Raw genomic sequence first — 14,939 nt, 5'->3', positions numbered from 1 at the left:
ATGTTAACAGTGGCTGGAAGGTTAAGGATGAGATAAAGATGACATTGACATATACGTAAGTGTTTGTGTCTGTGTTTCTGTATTTAAGCAAAACACAACATTAGCTATCTCTCAAGGCTCTGATCTCTATTAGGGATAATATATAATAAGTGCCATTTGTAAGGGGGAAGGAATAACTCTCCCAGTTAAAATTTCATTTTAACTGAAGTCTTGGTTCTTAATACATTACAATGAATAATTGTGGGGAAGAATTTCAGACCCTATGAGAGACCAGTGAGAAAGATATTTAGGTTGCATAGATGATTCTCAAGCCATACCACATAGTTAGCCATCTATTCTTCCTACCACATAGGCTATACATGAGCCCATGAAAAGAAGATTTAGATATAGAGAGTTGGGAATCATCGACAGCTAGATGGTAATCAAAGCCCTAGGTGCTACAAGTCTGCAACAGGGAGAATGTGTACTGAGAAAAGAGAATAGCTTAAGACAGAATCACAAAGAACAACAGCATAAAGGAATAGGTCAAGGAATAGTTGCTCACAAAGGCAAATGAAACCAGACAGGCAGGAAGAAAACCAGGAGCTTTCTCAAGCTAAGGGCAGAGAAATTTCAAGTAACAATGGTCAGTAGGGACAAATGCTACTGAGAGACCAAGTAAGATGAAACAGTAAGATAAAACAAAGGAATGTTGATTGCAATTTAGCAACAAGGTATTCATTTGGTGACCTTAGAAAGAATACTTTCAATAGTGTGGTAGTGGCACAAGACATTTCAGAGTTGAAGAGTGAGTGGACATGATTACATACAGTGGTTTAAATATATGTTTTATCTTTGCTCTCATGAAATCCCACTGAAATGACAAAGAAAAAAAAGTCATAAACCCACAAAGACAAAGAGAATGGAAAAAGAGATGCAAGTAAGATATTGTCAACAAATGTCTGGAAATTAGAAAGGGATGGATGAGTGGTAACCAACAACAGAGCAGAGAAAGCTGAATTGGGAAGCCAAAAACATGAAGCTGATTTATTGCCACAGACAGTTGAAAGTTTGCATGAGGAACAGCAAGACCACCAGATCCACTCAACCACAGACCACCCCTCTCTCATCTTGACGCCATACTAAAAGCAGTCTTAAAACCCTTTCCCTGCTTGGCTCCTAGAATAATGGAAGCCAGACTCGTACCCTTCATCCCCCTCCAGAAGCAGGAGATTGGTGGATTCCTTCCACAGGTAACTGACCCAGGAGAAAACACCTACAGACGGGTCCACTCAATAAAAATCTGGCATTCCGGACTTCCCTGGTGGTGCAGTGGTTGAGAATCCTCTGGCCAATGCAGGGGACATGGGTTCCATCTCTGGTCCAGGAAGATCCCACATGCCGCAGAGCAACTAAGCCCGTGGCCACAACTACTGAGCCTGTGCTCTAGAGCCCGTGAGCCACAACTACTGAGCCTGCGTGCCACAGTTACTGAAGCCCGCGTGCCTAGAGCCCGTGCTCTGCAACAAGAGAAGTCACCGCAATGAGAAACACAGGCACCGCAACGAAGAGTAGCCCCCGCTCGCCTCAACTAGAGAAAGCCCGCGCGCAGCAACGAAGACCCAACGCAGTCAAAAATAAAAATAAATAAATTTTTAAAAAATCTAGCATTCCGCCTTATAATCCTATAGCAAAGTTCACCAAGCAACAAACTGTTCCCACCCCCTCAGATCTTCCAGTCACCTTTTAGTCTTAAATTCAAACAGGCAGTGAAAAGCTCCCCAAACATTTAGGGAAAGACAGAAACTAACAGAGAAAAGGAACGTGGAGGAAACCAACACAATGCAGTTTAGAAGAAAACTTTTTTAGTGATCCTTAATATCATCAGGAAGATAAATAGTTTGTATTCATAAAGCAAGGAGGGAGTGCTAAAAAAGAAGCAAAGATCAAGAAAGAGCTCTTATAAATAAAAATATAAATACTTAAATTAAAATTTTAATAGAAGGATTGGATGAAAAATTAAGGAAACATCTTAGATCAAGAAGATAAAGTCATGGAAAGTGGGAGATAAAAGATTTTTTTAAAATTAGAGGGAAAATCAAGGGTGTCCAAAATCTGGCTAATTAGAGTCCCAGAAAGAGAGAAGAGAGAAGGGGAGGAAGTCCTTAGCAAATAATAAAAGACAGTTTCCCAGAACTAAAAGTCAGTAGTCTTTAGATTGGAAAGACTCACTTAGTGCCCAACAAAAATGAATAATAAAAGACCCACACCAAGGCATATCTTGGTGAAATTTCAGAAAAAAGTACATTAAAGATAAGACCTTCAAAGCTCCAGATTTTAAAATATAGGTCACATTCAAAAGATCAGGAATCAAAATAGCAGTGGAATTTAGTAGCCAATAGAGCCATGCCTTCAAAATTATAAGGAAAATTTATTTCCAACCTATCAAATTAGAAAATAAATTTAAAATATTATTTAAACAAAAAATTCTCAAAATTTTATTTACCTTGTACTCTTTCTTAGGAAGCTGTGGGAAAATTTGTTCCAGCAAAAATTAAGGGAATAAAATGGTACATGAAGGGGGAATCAGGTGGAGCCCGATGGAGTCCCTAATTAAGAACACAGAGCTGTGAATCCAAGGAGACTAAGTTGGTTGGAGTTCACAGGGCAGAGTACTAGAGAGGAGAAAGCTGCACAGAGAGAATTCTGGGAACTTCGGAGGGTTTGCCTCTAGTATTCAGTAAAATACTGATCAACACATGCATATAAGGAAACTGCCCAATGCTAGAGAAAGAGTCACCCAAAAAGATTAGAGGGAACAAACCCTAATGCTCACACAGGGCCAGGAATAGTGTATGTTCCCACCAGCCACAGCAGAAAATCTCATGATTCATGGGGGACCTGGTAGCGTACTCAGAAGGGTCCTGTCTCAGTAGTGGGGAAAAATTTCCCCTGGACTAAACACTGCTTTGATCACACCTAACAAATCTTAAAAAAGTAAGACCTGAAAGGAACAAGCTATTTTCAAGTAACTTAACCGTGTCCCAGAACAAAGTTTAGGAATATTTATAGGAATACAAAAATATATAGTGCCCAATAAGATAAAATTCACATTGTCTGGCATCCAATAAGAAATAGCCAGACATGCAAAGAAGCAAGAAAATAAAGCCCATAATAAGGAGAAAAAAGCAACTAGTTGAAACTGACCCAGATATTAGAATTAGGCTTAAAGCAATTATTATAACTGCATTCCATATGTTCAAAAAGCTAGAGAACCCTGCTACCTTCCTGCTTATGCTCAGCAAATGACTTTGCCTCCTATTTTACAAAAAGAGGGGTAGATATGAAATGATAAATTCCTCAATTTCTCATACCAAACCGCTGGGCATACTGACATCCACATCCATTACTTCCGTCTTCCTTCTGGTTAAATGGAAGAGATGTCCCTTCATTTGTGCTTTGGCCCCATACCTTCTTTTTTCCATAGCTTCAGTTTTGCCCCATCTCTAGCTGACCTGTATCCACATTTCTTTTTTTTTAATTAATTTTTGGCTGTGCTGGGTCTCCGTTGCTGCACAGGCTTTCTCCAGTTGTGGTGTGCAGGGACTACTCTTCGTTGCAGTGCACAGGCTTCTCATTGCAGTGGCTTCTCTTGTTGTGGAGCACTGGCTCTAGGCGTGCGGTCTTCAGTAGCTGTGGCGCACAAGCTCAGTAGTTGTGGCGCATGGGCTTAGTTGCTCCGCAGCATGTGGGATCTTCCCGGGACTAGGGATCGAACCCTTGTCGCCTGCATTGGCAGGCAGATTCTTAATCACTGCACCATCAGGGAAGTCTGACCTACATCCACTTTTAAACTCACTCACATCTCTCCTATCTAAAAAAATAATACCCACAACTTTCCTCTACCACATAGTCATTCTAGCTACTGCCATATCTCTCTCCTTCTCTTCATAGCAAACTTCTTGAAAGAATGTTCATTTCTTCGCCTCTAATTTACTCTTCTTAAACATTTGAAAGTTATTTATATTAACGTAATACTTGTACCTAATTAAATAGTCAAATGTTGCTAATAGTTATACTGCAAGAAGTAACAATCTCCTCTCATCCCCAATTTCTGCTCTCCAATAATAATAGTATTGAGCATTGACTTTGTGTTGGGCATTTTTCTGAGCCTTTATAAGTACTAACTCATTTAACCCTCACAAAAACTTTATGAGATAGACACTATTATCATTCCCATTTTGCAAATGAGAGAATGAGAATGAAGCTCAGAGAGGTTATATGACTTCCCTAAGAGCGACCAACTAGTTTAGGGTCAGAGGCAGGATTCAAATCTAGGGAGTCTAGTGCTATAGTCTAGACTAGAAAGGCATCCACCTATCTATGTGGCCAGAAGTTTCTCTGCTCCTACACCAACACCAACATAGAAAGCTCCAGCCCTGAGTGGGCAGCAGAGAGCCATGGCATCACTAGGGCACATGGTTGGCTGTGCATTAGAAGAACCAGTAGGCTGCAGAGACAGAGAGAAGGGTGCCAGAAATCCACAGGGCAATCTACCACCCTGAGGCTTAGTAACTAGCCAGCTGGTAAAATCTTCAGGTGGTAGCGGCTACATATTGATACACGCCTGAACAGAGTTAAGTGACTTTAAGCTGGCCCCTTTTCATAAGAGGAAGCATTGCTGCAAGAACATAAGGAACTCACCTCTCAGCAATATTTTTTGCAGACTGGAGAAACCGCGCCTGGTCATTTTCTTTCAGGATATGCTCAGCTTGGTTGATGAGGACTGTTGAGCGTTCAAGACACTGGCGGCAATTAGCAACCTGCTGTGCCAACTTTCTCAGTTTCATAACCTTAAAGAATTAGCAAAAGAAAAATAAGATAACACATCCAGTGGTTAATTAAAAATGATAAAACAACATGAAGGAGATCTGCTGCAGTGATTCTAAAAATAAGACCTATTAACATCCCATGGTCCCTGTACTAAGCACTCACCTTGTCACCCTACCCACCATGTCTGTTTTGTCAACCCCTCCTACCACCTACGGCCCGCTTACTTACCCTGCAACACAGTCATATACTCCAGGTTACCTACCTCCTCTTTTTATTGATCACGTTAATTATTTTTATTATAAAAGCCATGTGTGGTCATTACAGAAATTTTAGAAAATAAAAAGAAACCCTACCACCCAGACATCACCATTGTTGACACTTTATTGTCACATACATGTTTAATAAAAAGCACCTCCTTTTTCTTCATGAGTATCTACATTTCTATGTATGTATTTCTCTAAGCATCTTTAAGCATACCTATGTGTTCACAGATCTGTGTTCTCGGACACTTCAGTTCCTGTGTTAGTTGGAACCACCCAGCATGGCACAAAGTAATGGCTATCACTCCAGGCTCTCATAACTTCTCACACTGTACACACAGCATGAGCTCACAATCACTATACTGACCAGCAGACCAGCAAGCGTAAAACCATAGAGCTGCATAGAGGCTCAGACCTGAGCTTCTTGACCACGATTCTTCAGTTCCCATGCTAAAAGCCTGGAAGCCTTCTCTCTCTCTCCTTCATCTTTTATATCTAATCAGTCGATGATTCCCATCATTTCCTTGCTAGCAATGCCTGCTACGCTCTTCCCTTCCATTTGTGCTACCACTCCCCTGGTTAGGCCTTCATCAACTCATGCCAAGGATCATTCCATAAGCCTCAAAACATGCTTGCCTGACTTCAGTGTCATCCCATTCTGATCTACGCTGCACACTTCTGCCGTATCTATCAGTCTTCTCCCTTCCTAAGAAACTAGGATGATTTCCTAATGCCTTTCAGATTAAGCCCAAAGTCCTTACAATGGCAGTCATGATCCTTCTGTAATTCTGGTCCACATTTCTACCATTACTTTGTTTTCTTTTTGTATTGACTTATACCATACACACAGTAAAGCACCCAAATCTGAAGTGTACAACTCCATGATTTTTTGCATATACACACACCCATGTAACTACCAACCAGGTCATGATATAGAACGTTTCCAACACCCCAGAACTGCCATCATTTTGACTGAATTCATAGCACTAGGCCAAATATTGCTTCTTCTTTGCCCATCTCCCTAAAACCTCATTTCTTCTTGCTTTCATGATCCAAGTTCAAACTGGAACCATCGGTTTGAAGCTTGGACATTTGTAAAGTCAACTCGGCCTTGGCCTCACTGAACTGCTGTGCTTTACCTTTGTCTCTTTGATTTTGACAGCAATCATTTGCTTCCTCTGCTGGATGATCTCTACCAATTCGTCACATTCTTCCATAAGTTTTGCCTCATGCATAGCAGTATTCACCTGCCAAGAAAGTCCAGAGTGTTACACAGTGATTTCTGCCTTTGTCCACTGCGGGCTCTCAAAGGTTCGGACTGATAGCTAAACATGCATAACTTCTTCCATACCTCCCTCATAAGATCCACTCCTAGAAGAAGGGTAGAGATGATGACATTAATGATGCAAGGGCATTGAAGCACCACAGATAGGAAGCTCTCCGGCCTCTGGTAGATCATGATGGTTAATGGAGGCTGGGCAGAAGGACAGATGAGATGGGGGCATATTATTCCCACTGTGAAATTCCCTTTACTCCAGCACCCTGTCCTCCTACTGTTCTTTTGGAAAGAGGGTAAGGAGATTTAAGTACATCAGGGAAAGAGGATCCCTCTCCACAGGCACAAGAATATTAAGATAACATTACAACAATGTATTTGTATCATCCTAACAAAAGTGTTTTCAGTTTTCCTTGTTCCTTTCTAAAATATAGAAAATGTTTCCATTTTAAAATATATGAATGCATAGCTATATCTTCACATTAAATATATGATTGTGTAGATATATTTTCACATAGTTGTCATCATGTCTTAGTAGATATTTCTCACTTTGGGCTGTCCAGTATCTGAATACCTTTCCTACTTGGGGATACTGGCTATATCAAAATATCTTTACTGCCAAGTCAGGGTAGGGGGTGAAAAAAAAGCCACCATTCTTCATTGTCTTCCCATGTACTGACTTGTCCTTCTGCCCATCTCTATTACTGTTGACATTAGATGATATGAAGTCCCCAGCTGGGCTAAAATGAGGGCAGAGGATCTTTGGGCTGCCTAAGTGTAAAAGGAAAGGAAGGGGAAAGGAACTTACATCTTTTAAGCATTTAATGTGTCAATTACTTTATATTGATAGATAAATTATTTCATATAATTATCAGAACCACTTTATAACATAGGAGCTATTCTTATTTCCATTTCACAGATGTGAAAACTGAGGCTAAGAGAATTTCAGCAACTTGCTCAAGATTGCACAGCTGGGACGTGGTGAGACCAGTATTCAAACCAAGACGTGTCAAGGGAAACCCCGTGGCTGGCGAGGTGGGCGGACAAGGTTCAGTTCCATTTCAGCAGCAGTCACACAGGGAAGCACAATCATTCCAAGAGTCTATTCAAGGATCACTCGAGTAGAGCTCTAAAAAGCCGAGGAATAGACAATGAGTTACTTGAGAGCACCAAAACTCAAGTGGCCAGATGTGCTTCATTAGCAAGGTAGGGCTGCATTTCCAATTGCTAGCCCTCTTCAAAGGGCTCCTTTACATACTCCCAAGCCCAGCAAAATACCTGTCGCTGGACCCTGCTGCCTCCTCGCTCACCCTCTAAGGTCCCTGCTGGCCAATTTTCTGTTTCTTACCTAACTGAAATAAAATATGCTTGCCGAATTTCAACCTTGTTTTGTTTCATTTCCACTTTCCAAGGGGCAAATGCCACAATGAGAGCTTCCATTTGTCCTGAATGAACAGTCCCACTCGGGCCATTCTAGTTTGGCTTCTCAGACTCCTCACTCTCTCCCTAAATTGGATCTACCTTTCCAAAGCAGATAATATCACCCTCTCAAAGAACTCCCACTCATGTGAGAATAAGAGATTCATCTAGTGCTCCCTGGATCTGTGCTTAGACTATTTGGAGACTTAGTTCCCATTTATAGTTTCCTCTTGAGGCTGCTGATGGTATAGTACACAGTGGTATGGTGCCTTGTTTCTTATAATTCAGCCCTTGGACTAACCTTGACATAACACTCACTGCATGCCAGGCATTGCCCTAATCAGTTTATATACTAGCTCTCTCAATCATCAAAACAACCGTATGAAGGACGTGCCATTAGCCCCATTTTACAGATGAGGAAACCTGAGCACAGAGAGACTAAGTGACTTGCTCAAGGCCACACGCCTAGTAAGTGGCAGAGATGGGATGTGAACCCAGGGAGTCTGACTTTAAGAGTCCACACCTTTAACCATCACACTAAACTGCCTCTCCAGTGTAGTGTAACAGAATCCTGTCTTCAGTTCCTGACAATCATTACCTCTTCTGCACCATCCATCTTTATTTTGTCATCCCATTCTGTTTAGTCTTTTCAGACTACCTGTTGTTCCCCTAGAAGGCCATGCACATCCATGTCTTGTGCCTTTGCTCAAGACTCTCCTTTCACTTGGAAAGTCACTTCATTATTTGTTTGTTGAACAAAGTTCTACTTATCTTTCTAAGCCCAGCTCAAAGATCTTCACTTCTGAAACGTTTTCTCATCTGCTTGGATACAGTTGGTTCCCTATTTATATTCCCATAGTACTTGATATATAATTCTATTATACCATTTACTACGTTCAGTAAATAGTTGTTGCATTGAATTGAACGGGGGGCAGTATCTCACTGCTTGCCAGACATGTCCACTTGGTTACTCAAGTTACCCTAAACTCAGTATCTCTAAAAACAAACTCATCACTTTCCCTCTAAATCCAGCTTCCACCTCTGATTTCCTCTTTTTGGTTATTTCTACTGTCATTATTGCACTTGCTCAGGTTCAGTTACCTACTTCTCCCTCATCCCCCACATAAATTCACAGCAGTCCTGCCAGAGTCCTACCCTCCTTTTCTTTTCAATCTCACTAAAGTTCTTCTCGTAATACAATGAGGCTCTGGGCCAAGGAAACAATAAATTGAAGCCCTTATCATCTTTTTGGACTATTATTGTAAAAGCCTCATTAATTCATCCCCCTGCCTCTAGAATCTTTCCTTTGTAACCGCCCCCCATAATCCACCCTACACCCTGAAACCAGGGAAAATCATCACCATTTTCATCATCAACCATGTATTAATCATCTCTTGTGTGCAATGCATTATGCTCAGGCCCTGCCCTCAATAAATGTGCAGTACAAAGGGTGATAAGGGCTTCAGCTTATTGGTTCCTTGGCCAATTTTATGGGGGAAAGCCTCATACATATAAAGCAAACAAGTCAAGTTAGCGTAAGTGAAATATCAATGAGTGGTGAAGGCTACAATCTACAGAAATTGAAGGGAAAGATCACTCTCAGTGGGGAAGTGGAGAAAAGACGCTTGAATGAAGTGGGACTTGAATTGAGCCTTGGAGATGGATAGGACTCAGATTTAAAAGGTGAGAAGGAGGGAAATTTTGAGCCAAGCTAATGAGATTGAACCCTACTCTTTAGACAATATGGTATCTTTGAAAATTTGGGAAGTGGGGGAGAGGGTAAGATGGTGGGAGAATGACTATAATTAAAATTTTTAAGAAGATGAACTGGGCTTAATGTGACTGGGGGTAATAGTAAGCATGGGGACAATTTAGGAGGCTATTGTGATGTGAACAGGGCCTAGCCAAGGAGGGTAATGGGAACTGAAAGGAATGGTCAAATATGAGATGCACCCCCTTGCTTGAAAATCTTCAATTAGACAGCAAGCTCCTTGAGGAAAGGTTTTATGACACTTTGTTTCTCCCACTGTAACAGACACAATGCCTTAAACATAACAAACACATAAGAAACATTTACTGATGGATTTAGCAAAGTGAAAAATCAAAATAGGAATGGCAAACATTAGAAAATATACTATAGTAAATGCATTTTGTAGAGAAAATGTAGGTTGAAGTGAGGGAGCTTGGGTGGGGTTTGGACAGTTGCATCAGGCAAGATAAAACAGCCAGATGCAACTAGTAGAGCAGAAAGTTGGCTGAAGAGGCAAATTCCCAAACTAAAGTTAAAGCAGTGACATTAAAATCTTTCCATGTCAAGAAGCAGCCCAAAAGAGCAGGGTCCTTAAGTGTTTTCTGAACAGGAAATACTCCAGGGAAAATCTGTCTTCATGATGTGAATAAAACATCTCGAATTGCTTGGAAGGCACTTGAAAGCCCTGGTATTTTCCATGTTTGCAGTTTTCTTTGAAAATGCAGTGAGGTATTTCACTTGCTTATTAACCGTCAGCTGAAAACAACTGGGGTTATATTGATAAGCATTCTTGGTCGGTTGATCTGTTGGTTGGTTCACTGGTTAGTTGGTTGGTGGTTTGTGGAAGACTCAAGATTTTTATTTGAAGTTTGTTCTTTGGTTTAGATTAGTGGGTTTGCCTAAGTGGCTTTATGTCTGTGGAAACATCTATCCTCCCTGAAAATACCATTAGAGTAATCTTGGCAATCTGTCTGTGTAAAGGAAGGGCAGTTTCTCATGTTTAAGACTGAGTCTCAGCACCAGTCTTCCAAGGCCTAAGCACTAGGGAACATGGGCCTTCCTGTTAAGCCTCCAGATCTTTTCTGCTCTGTGCTCTCTTCTTTCCTCCCAAAGGCAGCAAGAATTTGACTCTCATGTTTCTTTCCAACTGCCCACCCTATTACTCTATTTCCTGTAGTTCTTTCCTACCTCCCGGCCCAAAGATTAAACCCAGTCAGACCTAGTCTTCCCCGATTTCCATCCTTCTCTGACACAGACACACATTCCCTATTTGAAGGATTTTCTTGCTGGTCACTACAAGGAAATCAGTACATAGGGGTTCACAAAAGCCACAAGTTGCCAAGGTTTAAGAGACTGCAAAAAGTTATGTTGGTCATTGTTCCTGTTCCCTATTGAAATGTAAATGGACTAACCTTTTACCCTTCCCTCCTTTTTTTTTTTTGTTAAAATTCTATTTATTTTTTTAATTTATTTTTGACTGTGTTGGGTCTTCGTTTCTGTGTGAAGGCTTTCTCTAGTTGCGGCAAGTGGGGGCCACTCCTCATCGCGGTGCGTGGGCCTCTCACTATCGCGGCCTCTCTTGTTGCGGAGCACAGGCTCCAGACACGCAGGCTCAGTAATTGTGGCTCATGGGGCCAGCTGCTCCGCGGCATGTGGGATCTTCCCAGACCAGGGCTCGAACCCATGTCCCCTGCATTGGCAGGCAGATTCTCAACCACTGCGCCACCAGGGAAGCCCCCCTTCCCTCCTTTTAGAGAGCTTATTTCATAGTTTCTTGGGAGATCTCCCACACACTTATTCTATAGGTCTTTTATCTCTGGGTTTTAAGTTCATCAGCCTTCCCTCCAGCCCACCCCCAGGAGAAACGTCACCACTCATACCTTCCCCTCAGCTCAGTCACGTCCATCAGTCTTGCAGAGCACCGCACTGGAGTTCAGGTGGAACAATATGTATGAAATAGTGGATGAGCCCTCTACCCAGACTCAAGTGCAATTTATTTACATGGTAATAGAACTCCTCCTTGGCATCTCCATCTTAGTGTACTCCACTCTAAAAGATCAATGCCAGCTTAGTTTATTTCCTGGACTTCCCTGGTGACGCAGTGGTTAAGAATCTGCCTGCCAATGCAGGGGACACGGGTTCAATCCCTGGTCCGGGAAGATCCCACATGCCTCGGAGCAACTAAGCCGGTGCGCCCCAACTACTGAGCCTGCGCTCTAGAGCTGATGAGCCACAACTACTGAAGCCCATGTGCCACAGCTACTGAAGCCCGCGCACCTAGAGCCCGCGCTCCACAACGAGAGAAGCCACCGCAATGAGAAGCCCGTGCACCGCAACGAAGAGTAGCCCCCAGCAAAAAAAAAAAAAAAAAGAGTAGCCCCCGCTCACCACAACTAGAGAAAGCCCCCCACGAAGCAACGAAGACCCAGTGCAACCAAAAGTAAAATAAATAAATAAATGATTATTTCCTGAAACCTTCTGCCCAAATAGATCTTCCCCTTCCACCTAGGAGATTTTGAAATGCCAGCATTAAAGATCATTTGGAAATGTTTTTATTTCAACAAACACTTGTTGAGTGCCCACACCATATACAAGGGTTCCTGAGTGGGACCAAAATGATGAAAAAGACTCAGCTTCTGCCTTCAAGGCACTTATAGTCTAGTGCAAAAGATGAGTGTGAATTCAGCTAATTACAATTTAACGAATAGCTGGACAAGCAATAGAATACAAACACAGCTCTAGGGGAGCATAGAGAAGGGAAAATAATTTGGCCTGTGGAAAAGGACAGTCAGGGGATTAGGGAAGGTTTCATGTAGCTGAGCTGGTCTCGAAGGATGAGGTTTATGGGGAGAGAATTCCAGGCAGAGAGAATACTATAAATAGCATGAGCGAACACACAGGCAGGAAAGCAAAGAACGTGTTTGGGTAAAGCAGATCAGCCTGACAGATGCAAGGGAGGGAAATAAGGCTAGAAACGGAGACCGCAGATATATTATGGAAAGCTGCACTGTCATTTGGAGTCTTTGAACGTACCTGGTTAAAATGTCTGGATCTTAATGCCATAGTAACACCTTAACCATCTTAGCTGAGAACAAGGTGGAGAGAAAAAGCAGGCATAGTATTCCAAGAAGTGGAAGGGCACAACACATTTCTCACTTCCCATTCTTGCCCAGGAGCACCCAGGTGACCACTGCCCCACCTTCTCAGACTCCAAAATGTCAGAGAAAAGAGGCTGAGGGCTTCATTCTACACGCAGCCACTTTCTGTGCAAAGGAGATGAGAAGGAAAAGTGAGAGGTAAATTGAACATCTGACGGATTATCAAGGTATTGTTACGAACAACTCTGTCACCTTGCTGAGCTGCAAAGAATTCATTACTCTCGTAACGATGCAGTCAAGAAAACACAATGTTCTCTCTCTTTCTATGAGTTCAGGTTTTTTTTTTAGATTCCTTGATTATACTTAACAAGACTATATTGTATACTTGAAAGTTGCTATGAGAGTGGATCTTAAATATTCTCACCACACACACACACACACACACACACACACACACACACAGGTAACTATGTAAGGTGAGGAACGTATTAATTAACCTTATTGTGGTAATCTTGTGATATATTAGCGTATCAAATCATCGCATTGTACGCCTTAAACTTACACAATGTTTTCTGTCAATTATGTCAATGTTATATATTATATGTCAATTATATGTGATATATGTCAATTAAAACACAATGTTATATGTCAATAAAGCTGGGGGAAAAAGAAACCACGATGTTTATGATACAGATGTTGCACTTACTGTGGCAGCATCTAAGCTAAGGTGTTAATCCAGATCACACTTTAAAGGACACCATCACACACACCACCACCTCCGCAGCCCTTCGTATAAGGAAGGTTCAAATGTATAACAGGAAGAGGAAGACGAGACTACCTTCTTTTTCGTTTTCCAGAGCAAAACACTGCAACATTTCAAAGATGATTCTGCCAGCTTTACATAAAAATAACCAAATGAAGTAGGGCTGTTTTTATGAATTTTATCTGTTTCATTGGATTTGGAGGGAGGGGGTCACTTAACAGACTGGGGGACACGTAAAACTATTAATAGGATTTTGAGTCCCCTGTACTGGAGTAACTGCAGCTTAGGAGACAAAAAAATGAAAAATTCCTGAGGCATAGTTAAGCAACCTACTGCCTCAGTGCTTAAGTTTAATTTTTTGGCAGAGGAGTGGATGAGGGGTTGCAGGGTAGAGGTAGGTGGGGGATGGGAGTGGATCACTCCCATCTAGGATGTGGATCACGCACACTAGAAAAGTAGTGTGGCTGAGGAGGTAGCAGCCAGGCCATCTCTTGAAGTGTAAGAACCCTAGAGTATTGGGCCCAGGGATCCATGCTGTGGGAGGCCTCGAGACAGACATGGACATCGACTGACAGACACGTTTCCTGTCAGCTTGTGGGTGCTTACGATGTGCTAGGTGCTGTTCGAATTGCTTCATATATTTTAACTCATTTACTTCTCCCACTTACCCTATGAAGTTGGCACTGTTGTTATCATTGCCATTTTACAAAAGAAACCGAGAAATGCAGAGGTTATGTAATTTGCCCAAAGGTCATACATATAACTAGTAAATGGCAGGGCCAGCATTTGATCTCCGGCAGCCTGGCTCTTGTCCGTGATTTAACCAGCGTGTGTGTGTGTGTGTGTGTGCGCACGCGTGTGAGAGAGAGAGAGAGAAACAGAGACAGAGAAAACGTGTTCATAAACATACTTCTTTTCCTCTCAGAGTTGCCTCTCAAGATAATCACATTCCTTTGAGTTAACTATTACAAACATTTTGTGTAATTCCTTCCTGATTTTGAAAATAATATATAGTATAAAAATGCATATAATGTAACATTTAGAATATATAATGCACACACATGTGTATCAACACATACACGTATTCCATATTTATTTCACCCTGAGTTTAACTAACAAAAATTTTGGCAACAGAGAGGACAATTTGCTCCACATACATGCCTTAGGAATGGCCCTGTGCCATGTGGCAATTCTTTGTTGGCTTTAGAGTCCCTTCTCCTCAGGGATCAGACCCCCAAACCTTGGTAGCCTTAGGGTTAGTTACTTTCTCCCCCATATTCTCTTTCCACACAAGGTTGCTGTTTAGAACATGCAAGAAGCAGGAGAGGCATAATCTAGGTTTGCACCTGGGATTCTATATATATATAGCTATAAATCCTATGTGAAATGAGGCAGAAACCTCCTTTCTGTCTCTTCAGAACCACCGAACTGTCAGATCTTAAAAAGACTGAAGAAATCATCAATTCCTAGCTCCTCACTTTACAGATAGAAATATGAGGCCTAGGGCTTCCCTGGTGGCGCAGTGGTTGAGAGTCCGCCTGCCGATGCAGGGGACACGGGT

The 14,939-nt window shown here is 41.9% G+C and overlaps 1 protein-coding gene across 2 annotated transcripts in view; it reads right to left on the bottom strand.

Moving 5' to 3' along the window:
* Positions 1 to 14,939, bottom strand: part of MID2 (midline 2) — a 92,090-nt gene that overhangs the window by 15,788 nt on the left and 61,363 nt on the right. For both annotated transcript variants that reach the window (XM_024738139.1, XM_024738140.1), the window contains exons 4-5: positions 6,212 to 6,319; positions 4,684 to 4,832 (exon numbers count right to left, since the gene is read on the bottom strand). In XM_024738139.1, coding sequence (XP_024593907.1) covers positions 4,684 to 4,832; positions 6,212 to 6,319 — 257 coding nt within the window. The remainder of the gene's footprint in view (positions 1 to 4,683; positions 4,833 to 6,211; positions 6,320 to 14,939) is intronic.

This window comes from Neophocaena asiaeorientalis, unplaced genomic scaffold (assembly GCF_003031525.2).
Source record: "Neophocaena asiaeorientalis asiaeorientalis breed wild unplaced genomic scaffold, Neophocaena_asiaeorientalis_V1.1 scaffold444, whole genome shotgun sequence".
NCBI lineage: Eukaryota > Metazoa > Chordata > Mammalia > Artiodactyla > Phocoenidae > Neophocaena > Neophocaena asiaeorientalis.
The sequence above is the reverse complement of the archived record's forward strand: the minus strand, read 5'-3'. Positions and strand labels throughout refer to the sequence as shown.